This window comes from Vipera berus (genome assembly GCF_964194415.1).
Source record: "Vipera berus genome assembly, chromosome: 2".
Lineage (NCBI taxonomy): Eukaryota > Metazoa > Chordata > Lepidosauria > Squamata > Viperidae > Vipera > Vipera berus.
The window spans coordinates 68,118,319-68,144,983 of NC_138203.1; the positions used below are offsets into that span (position 1 = coordinate 68,118,319).

At 36.1% G+C, this 26,665-nt stretch overlaps 1 protein-coding gene across 3 annotated transcripts in view; it reads right to left on the reverse strand.

The window, feature by feature from the left end:
• VPS13A (vacuolar protein sorting 13 homolog A) overlaps positions 1–26,665 on the reverse strand; it is a 124,477-nt gene that overhangs the window by 71,306 nt on the left and 26,506 nt on the right. For all 3 annotated transcript variants that reach the window (XR_014025307.1, XM_081319364.1, XM_081319365.1), the window contains exons 4-21: positions 26,442–26,537; positions 23,732–23,833; positions 18,480–18,586; positions 17,694–17,753; positions 17,206–17,265; positions 15,680–15,760; positions 13,458–13,515; positions 12,727–12,854; positions 10,110–10,216; positions 9,663–9,834; positions 8,505–8,567; positions 5,658–5,787; positions 5,300–5,394; positions 4,578–4,720; positions 1,932–2,133; positions 1,721–1,835; positions 1,467–1,603; positions 527–659 (exon numbers count right to left, since the gene is read on the reverse strand). Coding sequence is in view for 2 of the 3 variants with exons in the window: in XM_081319364.1 (XP_081175490.1) it covers positions 527–659; positions 1,467–1,603; positions 1,721–1,835; positions 1,932–2,133; positions 4,578–4,720; positions 5,300–5,394; positions 5,658–5,787; positions 8,505–8,567; positions 9,663–9,834; positions 10,110–10,216; positions 12,727–12,854; positions 13,458–13,515; positions 15,680–15,760; positions 17,206–17,265; positions 17,694–17,753; positions 18,480–18,586; positions 23,732–23,833; positions 26,442–26,537 (1,989 nt within the window). In the remaining variant the exon portion in view is untranslated. The remainder of the gene's footprint in view (positions 1–526; positions 660–1,466; positions 1,604–1,720; positions 1,836–1,931; positions 2,134–4,577; positions 4,721–5,299; positions 5,395–5,657; positions 5,788–8,504; positions 8,568–9,662; positions 9,835–10,109; positions 10,217–12,726; positions 12,855–13,457; positions 13,516–15,679; positions 15,761–17,205; positions 17,266–17,693; positions 17,754–18,479; positions 18,587–23,731; positions 23,834–26,441; positions 26,538–26,665) is intronic.

Below are 26,665 nucleotides of genomic sequence, written 5' to 3' on the forward strand. Positions count from 1 at the left end.
CATAACACACTCTTATTACAGAGCAGTTTGGCAGACAGAGCCGGGAGAGACGGCTTCTCCCTCTTCTGTCCGGTTTCTCTGAAACAGGTTATTGATGCTAGTTCTTCCAATTCTAAAACCATGCTCATCTTCTTCCAATTCAGTTTTCCACAATACTTACTCAGGACAGAAGTTAAATAATGGAAGAGTATACCATCTTCTCTCACTCTTTGCCAGTCTGTTTTTCTGTGTACTGTTTGGACTATGGCTTCCTAATCTGGGAATAGGTTTTGCACGGAGATAATGAGATGTTCTGGGATTCCCATATTTCTAAGCACGTGTCTACAGTCTTAACATTATTGACACAATCGATGGCCTAATATTATGAACTAACATAGATGAATTTGAATCTTAATGAGATGATTCTCCTTAAAAGTGATAACTTGCTCAAATCAACAGAAACCCTAGGGAAGGGAAAATTCACACAGTATGTTAAAGAAGGATATTCCATATTATTCCTTAAAAAGCAACAAAATTTAATACTTACAATGTCTGCTATAAAGTAGCTGCATGCTACTGAGTTGAATGTCAAACTTATCATATGCTCTTGACATAATATCTTCAAGAGCACTTTCACCAACTTTGATATCTGACAAGGTAGACCGACTTTTACTACTCATCTTTAAAAAAAATAGAAATAGTCAATACATACTCCAAGAATAGATTACAAATAAAGTGAAGGGTTTTGTACAAATCAATCAGGGAACACTCCCTGAACTACCCTGCATGGAACATTGTTCTCTACAAAGAGCAAAATCAGGAATGTTACCCTCTCCATCTCATCTTGCACTTCTTGCCTCCTTGAGCATTTCTTATTCTATTAATGTCTAGCCTTCACCCTAGCCCAGGGGTAGGCAACCTCGGCTTTTATGACTCATGGACTTCAACTCCCAGAAGTCCATGAGTCATAAAAGAGCCGAGGTTGCCTACCCCTGCCCTAGCCCAAAGCAACTGTGTGGCTGTTTTTTTCTACAGGTTAAGGTTGATCAGCTGGTAGATTGGACTGAATCCATGGCTCAACGTTTCCCATTTCTATAATACTGAACTTCTGAAACTATCTAAATTGCCCAATACTGTTAAGTCTTCAAATTATATCACCACATGGACATTTTCAAAACTGTGGAAATTAATGTACATGATTTAACTGAATTATGTGTGTGCTAAAGTATCTTTTAAATAAAATTTGATTCCTGGTTACTTCAAGACAGTTTCATGACAACTGTATGGAAATGGTTTGTCATTTAGTTCACCCTCTGTCCCCACACCTAATTTATAGCCATATTCCCAAATCTCCCAACCAGGTAGTATCCCAGGCTAAACATGGGCCTGAAATGAACTGTTGAGCTCAGAGAAAGTCAGCCAGTGCTTATAAAATAAATAACATAAACATAAGATATAAGCATTTTTTTGGAATTTGAAGGGATTACCTTTAAATGACCTAGATCCAAAAGTAGCTTATTTGATGTAGCTTCATAAAATCCATTTTGTGGAACAATGACATAGGAAGACATAAGATTTATTTTTAAATCTAAGACCTTCTGGGTTTCTATAACATACACTAATCCTAGAGAAAAAAGTAAAAAAAAATGCATTAATAACAGCTAGATTCTGTTCTTCACATTATGATAGCTGTTACAGTGTGAATTCAGTATGTATGCGTATATGTAAAAATGTAGTTTACCTGTAGCTGTCCTATCACGAAATTCTTCCAATTTTGTTAAGGTTGCTGAAGTTATTTGCTCTAAATGAACATCACTTGGGGGTCGGAAGAAATCAACTAAACTATTCACAGTCATCTGATAAGCATATAAAAGAACAATGATGTATATTCTTAATATAAAATTTGGGTCTTTTTAAAACTTAATTTGTAGAATAAGCGTTTTTCTACTTACAGCATCATATATTATTTCCAAAGGCTGTGACTCTATTATTAGTCTCTGATTGCAATTCTCATCTAAGGGATTGGTTTCAAACATTATCGTGAAAAGTGATGCATTGTGTACTGAATGGACTGTGTGAGAGGACAGCACACAGGGTACTGTTTTTTTCTGAGCCATGCCCTGAACTTCAAATGCACTTACACTTGATTCAAATCTGAAAAATAGAACACAAAGGATATATATACATAAAGGCGCAAATACACAAATGCATATAATATACACACCACATACAGATGAACAAACAAAATATTCTACAACTCAAAAGAAGTTACTACAAAGTTTTCGCTCTATGCTCTCATAATGTAATAATCAGAAAATTGCAATGGAAGGTATGAAGGATTTTGACTTTTTTGCTAATTACATTTTTCTCACATCATTGTATAGGATCAAAGGGAAAAAAAAGTTTCCATGGGCATATTTATGATGAACGATCATGGCCTAGAAATGATTTCAATTATCTCTAATGCAATTCACTATGCTTGAATAAAAGGCAAGTTACAAAAATGTTTGTTATGCAAAAAAATAACTAAACTATTTAAAATTCGTATTACATACATTTATATAATATGCATTAAGTTTATATGCAGAAGTCTTTCAAAGTTATTTGGGAAAGAAGCAAAAGAACTCATGTACATATACTGCACTTCACTCCCATGTGAATTATCTCTAAAGGGATTGTGAAAGCTATGCTAAGTCAGACCAAGATATAAATGCAGCAAATAAGTGAAGACCTCTTATTTTGCAAATCCAACTTTTCTAGTAACTTTAGAGGCAACCAGAAAAGAACAGTTGATATTTTGAATGCAATTTGACATTGGGAAAAAAAACAGGAAATTATAGGCTCCAATAATAGACTTATATTCTGTAATAATAACAAAAAGCCCATGCATATCTTATTTTTAGATATCATCATCATCATCATCATCATCCCACCTGTTTGAGATACATAAAACTGGAAGTGGCAAACATACCTAATATTCCTCTTAAATTTCCCCACAATAACCTGTGGGGTGTGGTGGGCTGACAGAAAGTGATTGATTCTGTCACCCAGAGAGATGTCATGCCAAAGGGAGGCACAGGACTCAGTCGCTGGTTTCTGGGCCACCACAAGCTGGATCTCTTACAGATATATGACCTGTATCTAAGTCTGCTTTATTTATTTGCCTTCTAAAATATTCCTGCATGCCAATAAGAATTCCAAAGAATTCCTAAGCAATTTTTATAGTAAATTGTACAATTCAATGTACAAAAAGCTCTATTTATGTATTAGTCCTTGGCTAGTACATCTAAATGTGACTGACAAATTATTTATATAGGATTATTTTATAAAAATAAACTATAATATGAAAAACTAAGGTATATTTATGCAGCACAAGCTAGTACTGATTCCTGATAAGAGTTCGAAAGCAAGATATCTAAGATAAAATATTATGCATAGTAATTATTCATAGTTAGACCATTTCCTTGAGATTTCATAACAGAGAAGCTGTAAAAAGTTACTGATCTAAGGCATAGATTTTTTAATTCTTATACAGGTTGTCCTTGACTTATAATCACAATTGTGACCACAATTTTCATTGTTAAGCAAGGTTGTTGTTAAGTGAGTCACACCTGATTTTATGACCAATTTTGCCATGGTTGTTAAGTGAATCACTCAGTAATTAAGCAAATCTGGCTTCCCCTACTGACTTTGCTTGCCAGAAACTGGCTGAGCAGGTTGTAAAGGGTGATCACATGATCCCAGGATGTTGTAAGTGTTTTAAATACATGCCTGTTGCCAAGTACTCAAATTTTGATCACTTGACCTTGGGGATTCTGCAAAAATTATAAGTGTGAAGATTAGTTCTAACACTTTTTTTCATTGCCATTATAATTTTGAATGGTTGCTAAATGTATGATTGTAAATTGAGGACCACCTGTACGCATAGGTTTTTTGTTGTTATTGTTGTCAGAGAATATAAGCCTATTATTGGATCCCTATCATTTCTTCTATTTTTTCCAATGTCAAATTGCATTAAAAATCTCAACAAAATGTCAACTTTTCCGGTTGACTCTAAAGTTACTAGAAAAGTTGGATTTACACAATAAGAGGTCTTGGCTTATTTGCTGCATTTACACCTTGATTTTCTTCTAGGAGATCAAGGCTGAATACACAATGGTCCCTCCTCTAAATATGGTTCATCAAAACAACAACTAGTCCACTACCTAATTCCTTGATCAAAATCCAACACTAGAACTACTATGCCACACTAACTCTCAGGTACATTCTTTAGACAAAGATCAAATGTCAAATAATAAGAACGAAACGTACTTTGCATGTCTCTTTCAAAAATTTTTTTGTTTCTTCTTAAATTTTTTTGTAATGCCCTAAAAATCTTATCTTCCATAAAACAAATTTCAAGGTTCTTCATATGAAGAGGAAAAACAAGCTTGGAAAAAAGCTATCAAAGAGCACAAAACCAAAATGAAAACCAGAGGGACAGAGCAAAGCCGATACAGAAAGAAAACACTGATAAAAACTCACATAGCCACTCAGCCAGAGAAAGGCTCCAACATTCTAAACTACTTTCTATTTACCTACTTTAAATAAATGCCTACCTTATTGCTTCAGCACCAGGGCGTTGTGTTACTGTCGTACGCAGATCAATTAATGCCAACTTTATCAGCTCAGGCTTCTCCTTGTTTTCCCTGATTAGCACTGACATGCTTATTAATTTTACATAAAGCTTCACAGCTTCATACTATGCAAATTAACAAAAAATATCACGATCAGAAGAACATTTTATAATGATTATATTTGAAATTCAGAATATTAATCATTATGTATGAAATTCAAAGTAGGTGAACTGGACTAAACACGCAACACCAAACATAAGAAAAATGTCTCCTAACAGAATGTCTTTTCTAACTTAATTATTAAAAATAATTTTAAAAATTAATAATTCTAATAATTTAATTTTGAATAATTAAAAGATCATTCAGTATATTCTAAATGGTATATCATGAGGGGACAGCACAGATAATTCCTCCCTTCCTCAAAGAAGATTTTCCATTACTCTAATGGCAATTAAGCTCAGTTAAGACTTATGTCTAGGAAATGGATTTAAGACAAAGCCCTACAGGCCCATAGCTTACAGTTCTCATGTGTCCTATCCCAATACAAAAGTTTGGTTTATTTAACTTTTAATATGTAAGCAAGCAGACAAACAAGTTACTTAATGCTTAGGTCTATGTATTATTTGTACTCTAGATATCATTGTTCATTATAATACATGATTGCTTTTAAAAATCCAATGTTTGCTGACCCAAATCACACCCACCGTTTTTGGCAATGTTGGATCGACAGCAGTTTCACTATATCCAATTGCTGCATAGAGTTTATCTTTTTCTTGTGGAGTCATAAACTGTTCAATGCCTGCAATATCAAATTTTTACTACATTCAACAAAAGCAAGCACATTTTCATATGGTAGCATTCTATAACACACAACGTAAGGGTTTCAATTTTTTTTTACGATTACAGCTTTTGTTGAATGCTTAAATCTACTTCATTAGTTGAACCAACTTTACCTTTTCTAAATGCTAGAGGTACTCTGATAAGATAGTTTGGTATTTAATCATAGTGAAAGCTCACTCCAGCATTACAGAAATTATTGGATCAAAACTGCCATCTTTATACCTTTTGGCTCTTGTTTTGTTTCACAGCTTTTTCCTCCAGACCAACCCCATATCCAACTAAACCAGCCACCGGAGTCTTCATCATCTTGTTTAGCACCTGGTTTGAAAATCTTTAATCCAGCTTTAATAGCCTATTATGCAAAACAAAACACAAAGTAACATTACTAACTGTGTAACATCAAATAATTTATTTACTGTTATCAGTTATAAAGAAAACCTAGCAAGGTGCCTGGGGAAATGCAACCAAATCTGAGCATCTCTTTGAAATGGGTAAATCTGAAGCAGGTGTACTGTTTTCATAATATAAATTCATAGTACTAAAAAGTAGCAATTGCTATTTTAACTCTGTGGATAAAATTAACTAACTCTCTTTTTTGGAGTTTCATCTTTGAACAGTATTATCCTGTAGTTGATGAAGAATTTCAGCAATCCTTTTAAGTTACCATTACACTGCCAGAATCAAAATTAAAATATCCACAATAGACAGATAACTTTCCAGCTCCAACCTCAGCATACTCAACAGATTTATAACTCTGGGAATCAGGAATCCTCTCTCACCCTTCAAGATTACATTCTTTGCAAAATCATGCTTTCCCCCCCACCCCCCTTAACTTCCTGGAGCAGAGAAACAGGAAATCTAGGAGAGCCAGCTGGATCCCTTGCCATCACCATTAATCTCTTTCAGAAAACATGTACGGTACCCCTCTAGCTGCAAATACTGTCATCCAGGACCTGCAGTTCTTAACTACCTTATCAGCAAAGATAAAAAGCTCAGGAGGTTTTTATAATGCACAATAATTAAATGGAGAAAAGTTCAAGTAAACTTCATTAAACAGTTCCTGACAATGGCCAGGAATTTGCTTCCTCAACTCCTGATGGGATCACTGCCAATATTTCACACAAAATACATGCAGGGCTGCCATAAACAGCCCCCTCATCTCATGAATTTCAAACCTCTCAAAACACATCACAAGACAATATAAAACTCTCTGAGTATATTTATAAACTGTCACCTTAGAGCTATGGATCCAGACTCACTCAATCCAATTTCTGTCTACCCATTCACAGATGAAAAATATTTTCCTCTTCTTTACTCATCCCACCTTTCTGCTTTAGACCTCCAATAGCAACTCCAAAGGAAAATGTGCTCATATTTTGGGTAACTATAGAGGAGTACAGATATGACTTTGCAGAAGGAATGCAAGAACAGTTAATAGTAAACACCAGCTCAGCTCTAAGAAAGAGAGTGAAAAGAAAATTCAAGATTATTCTGACTTGATTCTCCCTGATATTTGGGGGGGGGGAGGGATTCTATGCTTAAATACCAGGTGGTGATTTTCCAGGCTCCAGATTCTAGGGAGGGCTCTGGATAAATACTTGCAGATACTTTTTCCATTCTAAAGTTATTCTGATTTTAAAAAAGGTTTCTAAATACTTGTAGTCATTAAATTACTGAAAACAAAAATTTTACAGAGCTCAGTTGGGCATTTCTGCCTCTTTAGAGCTTGTCCATTCTTAAGAGTATTTGAAGTACCCCTCTGCGTGATTAATGACAGTCTGTAACTGGAGGAAGATCTAGTAAAAGTAGAAGCCAAAAAATGGTTGTCTACACTCAAATTTTCCCTAAGAACACCTTTGTACTAAAATGATGTAGTATCCTTGCCACTGAAGAATGGGTTGCAGTCAACAAGGACATAAACTTGCTGGCCAAACTGTTACAACTTGTTCCTTTTCCCTCCAAACTCTTCCTGAGCTAAGGAAGCAATTCAGTGACTCCTGGGCAATGAATGTATAGCACAAAAAAGACTTAGTAAAGGCTCCAAACCTCTCCATCTTTAACAACTTAACGTACACAACAACACTGGCTGCACATCTTACAGAGGGACCTTCAATCTGGTTCATTTGACAATCTTTGGCTATGTTTCTTTCCTGGAATACCTCTACACCTTGAAATGACGGGTAAGTTGAAACCACTGAGCACATCCTCCTTTTCTTATTTTACAAAGACATCTATGCTACTCTCACTCTCCTACTGCCTATCAGGTTATTCAGACCAATTCTACATCTGCCCACTACACTCTGACTCCAAATCATTCATAACTTTCAATACCAGCTTCTGTGAACTACATGGCAAAATTTGCAGGAGTCAAATGTGAGCTAGAGTTGATCAAGCTGGACAAAGCCCATGACTGATTATTATATTGTTGTTTCTAATCTCCAATTATACAATTACAGCTCTTATTGATGCAGATTATTCTTTTAGCAGCAGTCATCAGTTCAATTAATGTTATCATTTTTAACATTTTTCGTTTTATAGCAGTCTTAGTTTTAACCTCTTTCAACTTTATACAGTAGTCCCAATTTTAGACCTACAGTTTTTAGGTTATAAATAGAAGTAGTCTTAGACTTTCGACAATTAAGACCCAAATTTCTATTGCTAAGCAAGGCAATTGAGTTTTGGCCCATTTTAAGACCTTTCTTGTCAGTTGTCAAGTGAATCGCTATAGTTAAGTCAAGTCACACCATTGTTAAGTGAATCTGGCTTCCGCACTGACTTTGCTTGTCAGGACACTGCAACCATCATAAATACATGCCAGCTGCCAAGTATCTGAATTTTGATCAGGTGGCCATGAATATACTGCCATGTTCATAAGTGTGAAAAAAGGTCATAAGTCACTTTTTCAGTGTCGTCATAACTTTGAATGGTCACAAACGAACTGTTGTAAGTCAAGGACTACCTGTATTAATTTCATAATCTTGATGGTTTTACATTATACTTATACTTTACATTATAAATGCTGAACTAAAGACACTGCATTTTGTACAGTGTAGTTTGGAAGACATTTACCTCAAATTCTGCCTGTTGTCTTGCTAGGGTGATGCTGAATACATCTAACGTCTTCTCTAGTTCCTATAAAGAAAAGTACAAATGTTGCATACAATACAAACTTATTTCAACGTATTTCTACAGTTTCCATCACCAAGTAATGCGGTTGTAAAGTGTGATGTCAAAAATCCCAAGCCAGATTTTTCTTGTTCTGAAGCGCAAAAGAGATATCTTAACTCTTGTTGAATTAAAACTGGGAGAAGCAATTTTTGTCCCTATTCCCTACTTAAGCCTCTGATATGCATACATGGTTGGAACCTTCATGCACAATTAAAGTTTTGGCATTCAAAATATATAGACAACTGGCAAAGGGAACCTTCCCTTGTTCAACTGAGGAAAAGAACTGGAGAAAAGAAGATACACTCCGTCCTGAAAAAGTCTTCTTTCAATCCAATCAACTGGGCAATATCTACCCAGTGGACTATCTGTGTAAGAGTCAAGAGTTCAAGCCTGGGAACACGACAGAAATCACACTTGCCAGCATAACCAGGACGGGAAAGGGAGATCTCCTGTTTTTTCTGCACCTCTCAGTTGCCCTTAATACCAATGACCAGTGTTTATTGGTACTGCTTCTGAGAGATGGGGGTAGATGTTACCATTTTACAGTAGTTCCACCATTTCCTGAGTTGGTGATAGTAACAGAATTGGAACTAGTGAGAAGTTAATAATAGCTTTGTTGCATTAATAGTAGCATACATTCCAGACAAGGAAAGTAATTCATCCATTCTACCCTGTCCTGGACAGGGCCATTTGGAATACTTGGGATGGTAACTAACTGGCAGGTTCACAGGAGAGCTTTCAAGATGGTGAGGGGAGGCCAGAAATAAAATCTTGTGAGGAACGGTTGTATATTGGATATTTTTAGGCCATAGAACAGACGACTAAGGGGATGGCATTCAAACATCTGAAATGTTATCCAAAGAAGAAGGGGTAGACTAGACAGGATAGGACTGACCAGAATCAATGGAAAACCACAATGAAGTAGACTCAGGCAAGATGTCAGGAGGAACTTCCTGTCAGCCAGTGGAGGTTTATAAATAAATATGCAATCTACCATTATATTTTGGAAAACAATTATTTTTTAGTTTGTGATAAACATGGTGATTTAAAACCTCTAACCTCCAACATAATCAAACTCTCTTGTATAGCCTTCTTTGAAGTTATTTTTATTTTATAGAGCTCTTTATAACTTTTCACTTGATTCCTATGGTATCGAATATGTTCCCAAGACCACATTTGTAGCTTAGGTTGGATGTTTACTTCAAGAATGCCTTGTATAACATATCGCCACCTAATAGAAAAAGAAAAAAATGTTAGGGTATAATATTACATGCAAAATTAACATTTCAATTATATTTTAGTAAAGCAATCTTCACAAATTAGTTTATAATTCTTGACTCTTCTTCCCCAAAATACAATAATTAAGTCTATTACTTTATTAATAAGGTACTTATGAAATTCTTCCCTATCAAGTTTCTTGCGGATTTTGAATTCCAGTTTATGAGAATATACTAACAGAAAAACCATCAGAATTATAAAAGTTTCCAAAAATTACTGGATGTATACCATTTCCTGGCATTGTTGTGAACAGGAACATTTGGCCTATATTTCCTATATGGTAAATTTCGGGTCATCATATCAATTGATTCAAGGAGTTCCATAACACTGAAATACTGCAAGAAAAAATGCAAAAATATATTTACTATTAGTACAGTATAATAATTAAAACAAAATGTAAACAGCATTTGTCTTAAAGTTACATTATTTAGAGGTTGAATAGACTGGGACATTAAAAGTTTTCATTTTATAATGACAATGGAGTATTTAACTTTGAGTTAAAGTAATATTTATTCCAAGAAAAATCTGCTCTTTGGCAGATATATTTTTTTCAAGTTGTTTGCAAATCAATACTGATTCTAATACATGATTTAAAATCTCCATGGCTATGTGGGGAATGTTGTAAAAGTGAATGATGTTGGGAAGTATCTAGCCTGACAGGAAGGAGGGATGAAGCCGGGGCAAGTCTAGAGTCACTGCACAGCTGTAAGAGGGCCAGAACCAGCCCTTCTTGAACTCCTTGGAGCCTTATCTTATTGTTCCAAGGGGAGAGCTGCCGGACTGGGGAGATTCCTGTATTATAGGCAGAATATAATAAAGTAGTCAGCTTGAACTTTGTACGTATGGGTCTGATTGTTCGGGTCTAACAATATTTTGAAAATTAGTATATGTACCTCAGAAGCATTCATTAGGGTACTTTAAGCAGAGTGAAAATCACTAAAGAATTTAATCTAGAAAAACAAATCCCTAAATGTTCTTTATCTAATCGGTAGCTGAGTCAGTTTGGTATTGTGGCTAAAAGCACAAGCGTAGAAATCTGGACAGTAATTCCTCTTTAGATAAAAGCCAGGTGAGTGATAGTGCCAATCCCTCAGATCAGAGAAAGATCCATATTAGCAATTGTACAACACAGTGTTCTGTAGATGGCAACCTTGAATTTGTTCCATGCTGTTGTCTGCCCTCCTAATTTTTGCTTCTATAAGAACAATGGGTGCAATATATATAGCAAAGTGGTGCACTGCATAGTAACAGGTTAATTCTATTTCATCCTAGATTAAACAATAAGTGTTATTCTGGTGAGAAAACCTCTTGCAAACCTGCAGATATAGTGAAAGGAAGATAGCTAAAATAGTTCCTAGAATCTATGAGAAATACTTAACCTTTGTTGGCTAATGCTCAGTGAGGGTCTTGAGAAATAAAGAGTAAGATATGATCGCTTTCTCTCACACACACAACATGTAAACTCATATATAAAACTGAGTAGTATTATTGTGTGCATATATGTTCAGTCAAAAGACCTTCCCTTTAATGAAAATTATTAAGGGTATAGTTCTTAGGTATTTCATCTCAGCTTACTATGAATATTTTGTCCATGATACTTTTTTGTTGACTTTCACTAATATCTAAAAAATTGAAGCTGTGGAATAGGAAAAAAATGAAGTCCTTTTCAAGATTGCTCACAGTTTTCCTATTGTTTGACAATGAAAACATATAAAACACAAGAAAATTAGTTCATGTCACATGTCTAGAAAGTCAAGGAATGAAATAAGACTTTGGGAATTATCACTTTGTAGGTTCTCTGAAATAATGTTTTCCTGCTAGAACTGAGTTCTCATGTCCTTTACCTTTCATGTGTGTCAAGATGACATACAAGATTAAATATCTGTTCTTCTACTTTTATATATATTTTAAACCAGGATTTGTATATATTTTAAACCAGGAGTATGTATAGTTTCCTATGTTATTATGAGCAAACCTATGTTTACATTTCAATATCACTTCCAATATATAGTTTGGACTAAAACAAAAACAAAATGTTACTAAAGTATCACACTTTTTCTAATTGCACCCACAGTGATTTTCAAAACTGATGATCTGAATTCCATAAAGATAGGGGTTAAAGTATATGTCCCACAATATGGCTAAAAATTCAGGAGAATGAAAAGTCCCATCTTCAGATAGTGCTGTAATTGATTAATTGACTGTATTTGAGTTAGTATTGACTCCTGGTAGCTGTCTGACAAGTCTCTACAGTTTTCTTGGCAATATTTTTGAAGTGGCTTGCTATTGCCTGCTTCCTGGGGCACATTTTTGACACTTAAATAACCTTGATATACAAGCCTAAAGGTAAAGGTTCCCCCGCACATGCGTGCTAGTCATTTCCGACTCTAGGGGCCGGTGCTCATCTCCGTTTCAAAGCCGAAGAGCCAGCGCTTGTCCGAGGACGTCTCCGTGGTCATGTGGCCGGCATGACTAGACGCCAAAGGCGCACGGAACGCTGTTACCTTCCCACTGGAGCGGTCCCTATTTTTCTACTTGCATTTTTTACGTGCTTTCGAACTGCTAGGTTGGCAGAAGCTGGGACGAGTAACAGGCGCTCACTCTGTTACGCGGCACTCGGGATTCGACCCGCCAAACTGCCGACCTTCTGATCGAAAAGCTCAGTGTCCTAACCCACTGAGCCACCGCGTCCCTTTTATACAAGCCTACTCAAATATAAATTTGGGAATTCTTTCAAGGATTACCGAAAACTATAATCTTGTAAAAATATGTAAATATAACCATGAAAATTTAATTGAGGAAATAAAAAGGTTGCTATAAAAATCTAAATCATTTATACAGTTACCTGTGGTTTATTCAATTCAATAGTTATATCCTGAAGATTTACATCCACATCTAGTTTTGGTGCAGAAAAGTCAACATCAGATCGCGGATTCATACGGAGTTTAGCTTTAGCTGAAATCGGACGGAATACTAAAAAGGAGAATTTTGAAAAAGTTAATCAAGAAACAAAAAGATTATTTTTTTCAATATTATCTGGATGCTCCTTATGGAGGCATAAGAAAATAAGATCCACTTTCAGGCACCAAAGTGAAAGCTAAATGTTATGACCAGTTGCCCAACTAGGGACAAGACTATGCTATTTTTGCTTACATATCTTCTGGAAGATAAGATTTTTTTTACCATAATCTATTGTAATCTATTCTACTGTGATAATGCAGAAAAGGTAGAACTGTGCCAATAGTATGTTAAATTCAGTCCTCGATAATCTAGTGCCAATCACTATCTTACAATGAAACCTCTAAGTTTCTATTGTTTTTGTTTCTTCAGACTTATATAGAGAATTTTCAAGGTAATAAATACCTCTTTGTATTTTATCCAGAAATAAATCAGCAGTTAGTGTAACATTTTAGCACAGACATATGATCCCTAAGTTCCTTACAAATCTAATCTAACCATAACTGCCTGTCTTAAATGAAGTTTTTGGATTAAATAAAAACGTAGCTCCAAGAGGAAACTCTACCTATGCATAGTGTACTCCACATGTAAGTTTGTTAGGAAATATTAAAAACTTACCAAAACTATAGCCTTCTGGAATCACATTACTGCTTGCAATTCCATATTTTAAATGACTCTTTTGGGGGGGAAAAATGGAAGTGAAAATTTATTCACAATAAAAATGCAAAATGCAATATAAACCAAAGAGAGTATTTTTCCCAAGTGATATTCTAAATTGATCCAACTTTAACTTAAAATACAAAGACCCAAGGATATATACAGGTTCAATAATTTGGGCTAGATATCATGCAAAAGAGGCTCCTGGTTTAAACATGTGAGAATATATATTATGATAATACAGTGAAATGTAAATGTTAAGTCACCCCTAGAATGCTAAATTACAGTAGATGACCGCCTAAATCAGAAGCTAAAGTAGATAGAACTAATTTGATCTCTGATCCCTGTTCAATAAAATAATGTCTGATTGAAAAAAAATGAGGAAAACAATCATTTCCCTCTTTAGCCTCATTTAATGAAGAATAAAAAATGTTATGATAATACAGTATTACACTTTAATTGTCCAAACACAGACTATGTAATTCATTAATAAATACTGAGTAACATCAGGTCTTCAATTCAAAATATCTACTGTGGTCTTTGGAGAGAAAATATACATATTTGATAGTTAAATGGGCATAATATTAATGAGCATTTGATATACTGCTTGGGTTCTCTGCAATGGCATGTCCTAGGATATGACGAGATTCTAAAATATTTCACTTGCTAAGGTTTTTGGTTAAAAGATTGAAAATTTCCAAGAAAACTGAGGAAAAGTACCTATACGCTTATGAATAAAGAGAATTTTAGGTGCAAAAATATGTCCCCAAAATTGGATCTGGCTTATTGGCTAATGGATGTATAGATAAGTATATATAATAATACTTTTTAAAGTACCTGTACATCTGGTATAGGTTCTCAGATAAGCCCATCCACTGATAAGATGACACTCAATTTTTTTAACCAAAACAACACAAAAATGGATAATTTGTAGATTACCTACGAATAAAATGCTTAGGAAAATGGAAGCATATAAAAATGTGTCAGCTTAATACATGGGGGATACATTTTTCATAACATTTGGGTTAAAAAAAATGAGGTTGGCTGATATGTATGTAGAGGAGCTTAATGGGTGGACTGCAGGTAGGTGCCAAGGGCAGGTACTGCAGGTGGGCAATAGATAACTGCAGATGGCTGTCGTGGGTGGGAATGGGTGCTGTGGCTAGGTGGCAGTGGGGAGACTGTAAACTTTCATCATGTGACTACGGGGTAGTAAGATATCAGGAATTTTGAGGGCCAGTCATAAGCTCTTTTTTTCAGTTACATTGCAAACTTTGAACAGTTGCTGAACAACGGTGTATAACATGATGACTTCCTGTATATGAATTCAAAAATGCCAAACCTAAATTCCAAACTTTTAATCATTTAAACATTTTTTCCTGTTAGTGTAGATAATTTTTCCATTTTTTTTTATCTTGTATTTTTATTTAGAGTCCCTAAGAAACATTACTTTACAATTTGGAGCAGGATGGCCTTAGTACCAAAATGGAATTAAAATCTAAGACAATGACTTTGATTTTGATCAAAGTTGTTTTCAGTTTAGCCTTATAATTCTACAGATTTTATTTTATATTATTTCATTGTTTTATTTTAGGACTATTTACTGTAAGACCATTTTACAATGAAAGGGAATTGTTAATAAATATGTATTTTGTTGCTAAACAGCTGTACAATATTTCCCACACAAATCTGATTTTTTTTCTCAATTTAATGCCTATATTAATCTTCATACATAATATTTATTCCCAGGGTCAGCTGAAAAGGGAGCAAACAGACATAGATTTTCTAAGTTCAGTGAACCTTTTTTAAAATGCCTTTGAGTCAGTTTTTGATTCCTGGCTGTTGCCTTGAGTAGACCCTGCAGTTTTCTTGGTAAGGTTTTCCAGAAGTGGTTTGTCCTTGCCTCCTTCTTAGGGTTAAGAAAGAGTGCCTGGCCCAAGGTCACCCAGCTTCCTTGTGCCTAAGGCAGAATTAGAACACAGTTTCCTGCTTTCTATCCTGTCTTAATCACCATATGAAACTGATTCCCTCATCAGTAGTGCTGCTTGAAAAGTTAACTAGCACAAGACTACAGCATTAACGATCTCCTTTTTAGCTTAAAAAAGACACTGTATAAAAATATAAATGAACTGTAATCCATTTCGGACAAATCATACTCGAAATGATTAGCTTTGTCTGCTCACCAAAGATTCCTTATAGTTATCATGATAAAACATTTCAGACTTCACATTCCAGTATGCAAAGAAGTTATCCAATCGAACTAGCTGAAATAAAAATAAAAATAAATAGGAATTACTGAATATCATATTTAAAGTTATCATGATCCAATATCTTATAGGTATGCACTTTTATAGAAGTTATTACAAATATTGACAAAAGTTAAAAATATGTAAATGGAATTACTGAAATTAATCAAATAAAGCAGGGGTTCCCAACCTTTGCAACTTGGTGGCCCGGTGGGGGGGGAGGGGAACCGGACAGGTTGAGCTGCACACATGTATGGACATGCACAAGGCCACCATTTGCAAAAGTCAAGCTATGCGCACACACGTGCACACTGGCCCACAGCTCACGCAGCCCAGTTTTGAATAGGCCATGGCCTGGAGGTTGGGGTACCCCTGAAATAAAAGATAAGGATGCTACAGGCTGCTACAGAAGGATTAAATATGAGGTATTTTTCTCAGAATAATTTATCATATTGCATTTTTAGTTTTTATTTAGTATTTTTTAAATTTATTGATATACTGAAATAGGATGATGCATGAAAACATGTAACACGTTAATTCTCGATTATGGACTATGACCATCAGAGCAAAAAAGGATACCTCTCCCTTGTATTTAGCAGTCAACAATATGTTGTTGTTTTTTAATGTTATTATTGGAAGAGAATGAAAGTCATTCAAAATTCCTTTGGATTGGGATAGCTAAGTATAGTATATAAATTCTAAGTATGTAGCGTTATAGTATATAGTATTATATAGTATATAAATACTAAGGAGGCAAGGTGTTGAAAAAGTGAAAAATTGTGGGCTGTGTGTCTGTTCTTCATTGTGATAGTTTTGATACTAAGGAACAGGCTCTATAACACACCAAATGCTTGGCCTTCTCATAGTCCCCCATTCCCTTCATCTTTGCTCCCCTATTTATGAGACCTAAGAAAGTTCTTGCTTGTGTGGCAGTTGAAAAAAATTGTAAAAACCATATAGCCACTTCTTCAGATACTGATGGTTCCCTGATTTTACTTCCTGAATTCAAAACCAGCTGAAACATGGACAATCTTTGGATCAGTTAGCAAATGGGGTTGCTATTTTTTATCTGTTATTTCTAGGTGGTTTATGAGAAAAATAAACAAATCACTTTAGTTCCATGTACCAATGGTCTGTGAATCATTAACTGGTTATCACTTTACTAAGCCATGTAATAATTTCAACTTATTGATCAACTTTACCACCTTGAGTTCCTGAATAAAAGCAGGATATAAATCCAACAAACTTTTAGTCCCTTCACTGTATCAAAATTACAATATGCACATCAAAAAACTTGCCATGTATCAATTCAGTATAGTTGTGATTTAGCTCTGCTCAAAATGAATTAATATGTGAAACAAACAGCAAAAGAATGAAACCTCCCTTGTGCTTTACATTAACACAAACTTTGAAGGAGTCTCACAGCACATTCTACTCAACTGGATTTCCACCTAGGACTCTACCTTATAGAACAATTTAGTGGTTGCATCTTGAATACATGGATTCCAATTTTGATCTGAAGTCTGTAATAGAAACAGAAGTTATTCTGACATTACTTTATTGATTTACGTTGCAAGACAGAACAACATTAAGATTTCCCCCAGCTGTCATCAGGAACACCTGAGTGGATTTGTGTAGTGTTCCATATTTAGAAATAAAGTCTGAACAGAAGGAATCTTAGTCAGTTCCCAAGTATAAAAACTTGGGAAGTTTTTATACTGTGGAGACCACCCAAATTTCAGATCTGTTTTTCTTTATAAATAATGCAAACAATTTTATTCTAAATATTCAAAATTTATTCAATTTTAGTTGTGCTTTAATTAAAATTATGTTTATTCCACTTTCAAAGTTGTCGTAGTTGTCATTTATTCCTGAATTACGATAAAAGAGGCTATATACATATTAAAAACAGAAACAAGTTTTAAATTAAAAATTTGAGCAATGATAATACCTGTAAACTTAAATTTTCAAGTGAGATACCAAATGACAGTGGAATATCTTTATTTGTGATCTGCAAAAAAAATCAAATATTTTTAAATATGCAACAATATAATATATACAGGTATACAACATGCAGGACGTAAAATCTGTAGCAACATGTGTGCCTTATAATAAAATAAGAGACATTTCTTGACATTTCTCTATGTATATTGATTTTATAAACCAGAATGATATGGATTGCAATGATTAACTTTGGATTAAGATTAGCTAAATTTTGTACCTTAGCTGCATGTTTCATCCTAATATTCCCAACATAGTATCTTTAGCGTTCTACTCTACACATACTCCTTTATGTGTACATATTTTAGATTAGAGTACTGTTGCACAAAATAGTACTTTCCAAATTTGAACTACATTTGTATAATCATTATGGGCCTCAGTCAGAGAAAAGCTGTCTTTAGTTTTAAATCTAAGGGTAGGAATTTATATATAGTCATTAGTTCTGCAATCCACTAAAACTAGAGAAAGAGTGGATTCAAATGTGATTTGTTCAAAAAGTTCCCCAGCATTACCCCAGTACTTTAAAAAATAATTTAATATGCAACTTTGCAATCAGACCATCACTGAAACCTTCCAAATTATAATGATACAATAGTCAAATAAAGACAGCAGTCTCAACTTTCTCAGCAATCACTTTATGGGTGAACAGAAAAAAGATTATCCTTCTATACAACCATCTAAAGTTATTATTCAAATGTTTATAATTTAACTGAATATTCTATGCACATATACTTACATCATCTTCATATCGTATATGGATGTTGGAAATTTTCAACTGAAGGTTTCTTATAACTTGAGTAATTAACTTTTCTATGAAAGTATCTTGCTTTTCTTGTGCTTTATCTAAATTAAGTGAATGCTTTATATTATTAAGCAATAAAGACTACAGTTGGTTTAGGTGCAGAAATAATATTCAGGAATACATAACAGGTATTTCTATACAGTATATTGTTCTATTTATATATTCACACAGAGAGATACAAGAAATAGGATAGGTAGACACTGGAGAAGGAAATGGCAAACCACTCCAGTATCTTTGCCATGAAAACCCTATGGACAGTACCAAAAGGCAAAACGATATGACGCTGGAAGATGAGCGCCTCAGGTCGGAAGGCATCCAATATGCTACTGGGGAAGAGCAGACGGCTAGTACTAGTAGCGCCAGAAAGAATGAAGCGACTGGGCCAAAGCCGAAAGGACGCTCAGCTGTGGATGTGTCTGGTGGTGAAAGTCCGATGCTGTAAAGATTTTTTCTCCATAGGAACCTGGAATGTAAGATCCATGAATCAAGGAAAGCTGGACGTGGTCAAACAAGAGATGACAAGACTGAACATCGACATCTTAGGTATCAGCAAACAGGGGCTGGAATGCTAAAGTAGGAAGCCAAAAGATAACCGGAATAACAGGCAAGTTTGGCCTTGGAGTACAAAATGAAGCAGGGCACAGGCTGATAGAATTTTGTCTAGAGAATACAATGGTCATAGCAAACACTCTTTTCCAACAACCCAAGAGATGGCTCTACACGTGGACATCACCAGACGGTCAACACAGAAATCAGATTGACTATATACTCTGCAGCCAAAGATGGAGAAGCTCTATACAGTCAGTAAAAACAAGACCAGGAGCTGACTGTGGCTCAGACCATGAGCTTCTCATTGCAAAGTTTAGGCTTAAACTGAAGAAAGTAGGGAAAAGCACTAGGCCACTCAGGTATGAATTAAATCATATCCCTGTTGAATATACAGTAGAGGTGACAAATAGATTTAAGCAATTAGATCTGATAAACAGAGTGCCTGAAGAACTATGGACAGAGGTTCGCAACATTGTAGAACAGGTAGCAACCAAAACCATCCCAAAGAAAAAGAAATGCAAGAAAGCAAAATGGCTGTCTGAGGAAGCTTTGCAAATAGCTAAGGAGGGAAGCGAAAGGCAAGGGAGAAAAAGAAAGATACGCCCAATTGAATGCAGAATTCCAGAGAATAGCTAGAAGAGATAAGAATGCCTTCTTAAATGAACAGTGCAAAGAAATAGAAGAAAACAATAGAATAGGGAGGACCAGAGATCTTTTCAAGAAAATTGGAGATGAAGGGAACGTTTAATAAAAAAATGGGCATGATAAAGGACCAAAACGGCAGGGACCTAACAGAGGCAGAAGAGATTAAGAAGAGGTGGCAAAATTACACAGAAGAACTATACAAGAATGAGCTTAATGTCCCTGATAATCACAATGAGGTGGTCACTGACCTCGAGCCAGACATCCTAGAATGTGAAGTGAAGTGGGCCTTAGAAAAGCTGAGCAACAACAAAGCTAGTGGAAGTGACAGTATTCCAGCTGAGCAATTCAAAATCTTAAAAGATGATGCAGTAAAAGTGCTACACTCAATTTGCCAGCAAATTTGGAAAACTCAACAGTGGCCACAGGATTGGAAAAGATCAGTTTACATTCCAATTCCAAAGAAAGGCAGTGCCAAAGAATGTTCAAACTATCGCACCATTGCACTCATTTCTCATGCTAGTAAAGTTATGCTTAAAATCCTACAAGCTAGACTCCAGCAGTATGTAGATCGAGAACTACCAGAAGTACAGGCAGAATTTCGAAGAGGCAGAGGAACTAGAGATCAAATTGCCAACATACGCTGGATCATGGAGAAAGCTAGAGAGTTCCAGAAAAAACATCTACATCTGCTTCATTGACTATGCTAAAGCCTTTGATTGTGTGGATCATAACAAACTGTGGCAAGTTCTTAAAGTGATGGGCGTACCAGACCATCTTATTTGTCTCTTAAGAAGCCTATATGTGGGCCAAGAAGCAACAGTGAGAACTGGACACGGAACCACTGATTGGTTCAAAATTGGGAAAGGAGTCCGGCAAGGCTATATACTGTCGTCCTGCCTATTTAACCTATATGCAGAACACATCATGAGAAAAGCAGGGCTAGATGAATCAAAAGTTGGAATTAAGATTGCCGGAAGAAATATCAACAACCTAAGATATGCAGATGATACCACTCTAATGGCAGAAAGTGAAGAAGAACTAAAGAGCCTCTTGTTGCGGGTGAAGAAGGAGAGTGCAAAAGTTGGGTTGAAACTTAACATTAAGAAAACCAAGATCATGGCATCCGGCCCTCTCAATTCCTGGCAAATAGATGGGGAGGAAATGGAGGTAAGTGACAATTTTATTTTCCTGGGCTCCAAGATCACTGCAGATGGGGACTATAGCCAAGAAATTAAAAGACACTTGCTCCTTGGGAGGAAAGTGTTGGCAAATCTAGACAGCACACTAAAAAGCAGAGACATCACCCTGTCAACAAAAGTGTGTATAGTCAAGGCTATGGTCTTCCCAGTTGCAATGTATGGCAGTGAAAGGTGGACCATAAAAAAGGCTGAGCGCCAAAGAATTGAGGCCTTTGAACTGTGGTGCTGGAGAAGACTCCTGCGAGTACCTTGGACTTCAAGGCGATCAAACCGGTCGGCCCTAGAGATCAACCCTGACTGCTCTTTGGAAGGCCAGATCCTGAAGCTAAAACTCAAATACTTCGGCCACCTAATGAGAAGGAAGGACTCACTGGAGAAGAGCCTAATGCTGGGAAAGATTGAGGGCAGTAGAAGAAGGGGACGACAGAGAATGAGGTGACTGGATGGAGTCACTGAAGTAGTAGAAATGAGCTTAAATGGACTCCAGAAGATGGTAGAGGACAGGAAGGCCTGGAGGAACTTTGCCCATAGGGTCACAATGGGTCGGACACGACTTCGCAGCTAACAACAACAAGACATTAAATATAAGTTCCTTTGAAGGGATGAATGCAATCACCTCTTTTTGCAACAACAGATGTGTCTTGTTAAACATGGAAGACTAAGAAAGGGTGCTTAGGAACTCATTTGATGTAATTATTGGAGATGACACAAGCAGCCATACTAATTGTGGCCAAAGTGTGATGGAAGTTGGTCAGTCAAGCTTAAAATGGTGGGTTTGGATAAAGAAAACGAAGAGAAAGGAAAACTCAAGACAAAGGATCACTGGAATCCTTACAATAAACAGTGGTGCTTCAGCTGAGGGAATAAATTGAGATCCTCTATGTAACGTTTGTTACTGAAATCTAACAGGGACAATGTCTGCTGCTGACTGAAGCAATTAAAGGATTATGTTGGAACCAGACTGAAGTGACCATGTCTGCTACAGAAGTGAGGAGTTAACATTCAGAACCTCAGCCTACGATGATTCAGCTTCACAGCATTAGAAAATAATAAGAGTCAATAATTAAATTGGCAGACTGCAAGCTATGATTATTTGTGATTCCACAGGCACTTAATAATTCATTAAGTGCGTAAAAGGTCTACTGAATCCCTACTGAATTATACCTTTTAAGTGACTTATCAAAGAGGCAGCCAAACCTCAATATTTCATTTAACCAACAGCATGTATCCTATGGTAAAATACTTACATTTAAGGAAATGCTAAATATATGTCATAGGGAAATAATAAAGCCACAAATATAAGTGATTACTGCACAATTCTCGGAAATATTTTGATATATTTGGAATAGATTGCAATTCTATATTCAATATATTCAAAATAATAGATTCAACCACTTTTGACACTTTGACCATGGGATCTTTCAACATTTGTACTAGAAGCAATCAGCACGAAATAAAACACAATGTATTCTGCATTTCAAAAGAAAGCAGCCTCAACTAGATTTCTGTTTTAATTTCTAATATAGTACATATTGGTAGATATAACCAAAGCTCCTTCAGTCCTGTATTTTAAGAATGAGATTAAAACATTTGAAGACCATTGGCTTAAAAGAATGAAAAACAATTACAAGCCAAAAACAGAATTCAGAATCCTAGAAACAATTTGGAATAAGATTTGTCAGTTTGTTTTAAACATTAAGCAAAAAGCTTTTGCTGCTTGTTTGATTGCCTTTAGAAGATTTCTATGAGCAGCAAAACCTTCTCTGGAAAGCTTTTTGCTACTTGTCTGACTCTCTTTATGACCCAGCTAGGAATCCTCTAAAGGCAATCAGACAAGCAGCAAAAAGGTTTCCAAGGACCCAGCTTCTGCCATGGCTGTTTGCTGCATGTGTTCTGACCTAGTCACTTTTTCTTTTGAGTGCAACCATTTCTTCAGCTTCTTAATGCAAGCTGCAGAGAGATTTTCTTTGCTCCCTTCCTTCCTTTCCTGTACTCTTCAATCTGGCAGTAACCTAAGATTCTGTCACTCTTTTTCCAGGCATCCAGTAAATTTAGCAAATGAGGTGGGTAAAAGGGATCAACATTGGAAGGGAGAGGTGGAGAATTTAGTTTCAGCACCTAATTGGTGGAGGAGTGGGAAGAAAGATCAACAAGTCTGTCCCTCCCAACTTTTTTTTCAGTTTTCTTTTTTGGAAGAAATTAGGTTTTGAGGGGAGGGAAGCATTAAGCAAGGAAAAGGGGGAAAGTCTCTTTTGGGATGCCTTTCCTGAAGCTGCCAGACTTGCATGCAGGCAGCTGGCTTTTCCAAAGCCTAGTGAGATCCAGGAGAATATTGCAGTCTCCAAAAGGCCAGCTGATCTGTGCAGAAAATTCCAAAAGCAGTCGTCATTTCCGTAAGGAATTGTTGGCGTGCTGAAAATGGTGGCTGCTTCCAGGAGGCATGGAGAGCAGGCCCAAGCACTGCAGGGTCCCAGTAGTAGGAGGAAAGAGGTGGGGGGCACTGTAGTATTCCCATGATTGGTCATAAGGGAAAATGACACAGGGGTGCTGCAGCCACTGTAACTTTGAAATAGGGCAGTATACAGCTTTGGGGGGAAAGGGTCTTTTATAACTTCAAATGGCTGTTAAGTGAATGTTCATATCTCAAGGATTATCTGTATTTTGCACTTCTTTTTAAATTAATTTTATTGCATTTCTATTTATTTGCTTTTGATATGCCTTGTGAGCCACCATTCAGTTGGCATTAAAAATCGAATGACTAAATGAATAAATGTCAATTGCATATTTTCTTACCTTTGTCAGCAATCTTTTGTTTTGCATCTTCAATTCTTTGCAGTTCCTTTTGCTTTGCTTCCAGCTGTTGCTTTTCTTCTTTTTCAGCATCATATTTAATACCTAATATAGAATGGATTATTTTAATAATTAAACACAACTAGATTAAAACATTTGAAATCAAACAAATAGAAAATCAAGTCCTATTTGTACTTACTCTCTGTACGAAAAATATTTGGTAACTATTCTTTGTACATATTCTGGCAATAAGCAATAAGTCAGCCTCTTTCAAGAATAAAACAATGCACTAAAATAGTTTTTCCTTTGTATGGTGTGTGTGTGTGTGTGTGTGTGTGTGTGTGTGTGTGTGTAATGGTATGTAGGAATGATCCTGGGAGATGGAGGAAGAGCTAAACAACTGGCACTTAAAATATTTCTCAACTCCCAGAAGGGAAGGGGCAGAGGAGCGTTTCAAAAAGGACCCTCCATAGTTTTCCAGAGAGTGAAAGGAGAAATACTTTCAGTCTTACAAAATGCTATTAATATAACTTTATAATACAGAATCAATATTCATAGTTGTAGTTGTCTGGAGTACCTCAAAGGGCTAACAATGTTCACATATGGCTGAATAGCCAAGAATCATAGAATATCTGCAGAATGTCCTATGTTCAGAATGTAAGAGCTGTTAGAGGCACACAGGCATTTTCATGGTGTTGTGAAGACTGCAAAATGTATCATTAAATGTTCAATACATGACAAGTTATCTTTATAAATATCACCAAAACCTGAAAGTTTGAATTTAGGATGAACTATTTTGTCATTCATTCATTGATTTGTAAACTGGATTATGCCTTTATTGTTATTATTCACACTTACTTCTTCCAGTTGTTTTACTTTCATTCATTTCATTTCATTTTATTAAATTTATATGCCGCCCTTCTCCCTAAGGACTCAGGGCGGCTCACAACAATAAAAATTAAAAAACATAGAATAAAAAATTTAAGAGAGAATTAAACAATAAATACAATTTAACCCAATAAAAAGCCTAATTAAAAATCGTAGTCAGTCCAGGCCCGCTTGTTGAAACAACCACGTCTTCAGGTCATGGCGGAAGGACCGAAGGTCAGGGGCCATCTGCAGCTCCGGAGGCAGTTCGTTCCAGAGGGTCGGCACGCCCACAGAGAAGGCTCCCCCCCGGGGGTCGCCAGCCGGCATTGCCTGGCCGACGGAACCCTGAGGAGGCCGACTCTGTGGGAGTGAACCGGGCGATGGGCGGTTGACATTGGCAGCAGGTGGTCTTGCAAGTACCCCGGGCCTAAGCCATGTAGGACTTTAAAGGTTATTACCAGCACCTTGAATCGCACCCGTAGGGCAACTGGAAGCCAATGCAGCTCGTGCAGGAGTGGTGTAACATGGGAGTATCGAGATACTCCCATAAGCACCCGCACGGCCGCATTTTGCACCAGTTGAAGCCTCCGGGTACTCTTCAAGGGCAGCCCCATGTAAAGAGCATTGCAGTAATCCAGGCGAGAAGTGAGGAGGGCGTGGGTAACCGTGCATAGGGCATCTCGGTCCAAAAAGGGGCGCAACTGGCACACTAGGCGAACCTGTGCGAAGGCCCCCCAGGTCATGGCCGTTACATGATCTTCCAAATTAAGCCGTAAATCCAGGAGGACACCCAAGTTGCGAGCCCTTTCTTGATTTGCAAAGAAACCTCTTTTTTGTAGCATCAATTTACCTAGGAAATTTTGGTGATGAATTAAGGACAATGCTCTTTAAAGTATCTTAGCATTCTTTAAAAAATGTTCTGAATGAGAACACACTCTTTCGGAAAGAACAAGTGTCATCAACTGGGAATTTTCTTTTATTCAAAAATGTTGTTACGATGCATGGGGGGGCTTTAGTGGCAAGAAGCTGCTATGTTCGACTTCAGTTGATGTGTCAGATATAATCTTTTAATGAACTAAAATCTAATTCTATTGAATTATAGTCACTACAATTATTGTAGCTGGACTTCAGTATACTCTGTGAAAGACTATCATTGAAGAAGGTTCAGAAGCTACAGCAGGGGTCTTCAAACTTGGCCCTTTCATGACTTGTGGACTTCAACTCACAGAATTCCTCAACCAGCGTTGCTGGCTGGGGAATTCTGGGAGTTGAAGTCCACAAGTCATAAAAGGGCCACGTTTGAAGACCCCTGAGCTACAGGCTACTAAGAAAATATTAAAGTCCTGAATAAGGAAGCTAAATAAAATCATGTGGGGTCAGTCCTTAGCCTGTGAGCTACTAAACTCAGTTTAAGGAGCTGATGACAATCTATCCAGGTCTAAACCTCTTAGGACCCATTTTCTTCTGGAGGGAAGTATGAACAGATTCAAATTATTAGATGTGTTTGCTCACCCAGAAATTGTCCACTAGGCACATTTAGGGTATTAATTAAATCAACAAATAACAATACTAATTGCTTCTTACTTGCCAACCATAAATAATGTCAGATTTTAAACAATGACAAACACCAAAAACCAACTATTTTTTTCAAACTATATGTGTATGTGTGTATGTATATGTGTGTGTGTGTATGTATATGTATGTACATACATATATATATATATGTACATATATATATATGTACGTACATATATATGTGTGTGTGTGTGTGTATATATATTCTGGCTAAATATTATTTTACATATTTATTTTACACAGCAGTTCCATTTTTTAATAAACTTACTAGCTGTAGGTACTATGAGCAGATAAACTTCATCTAAAACAGCTTCAACTGGCTGAGTATAAAGATTTTTCCATGGTATTTGCAAATTTAGCTGACCTACAATCACAAAGAAAGTCATTTTTTAAAAAAATCCAACAATATTTTTAATCATAACATTTTTTTAAAAAGGTTTCTACTTCAAAATATTTCCAAGTATCATGTTTAACATTACATAAAGATTAGTT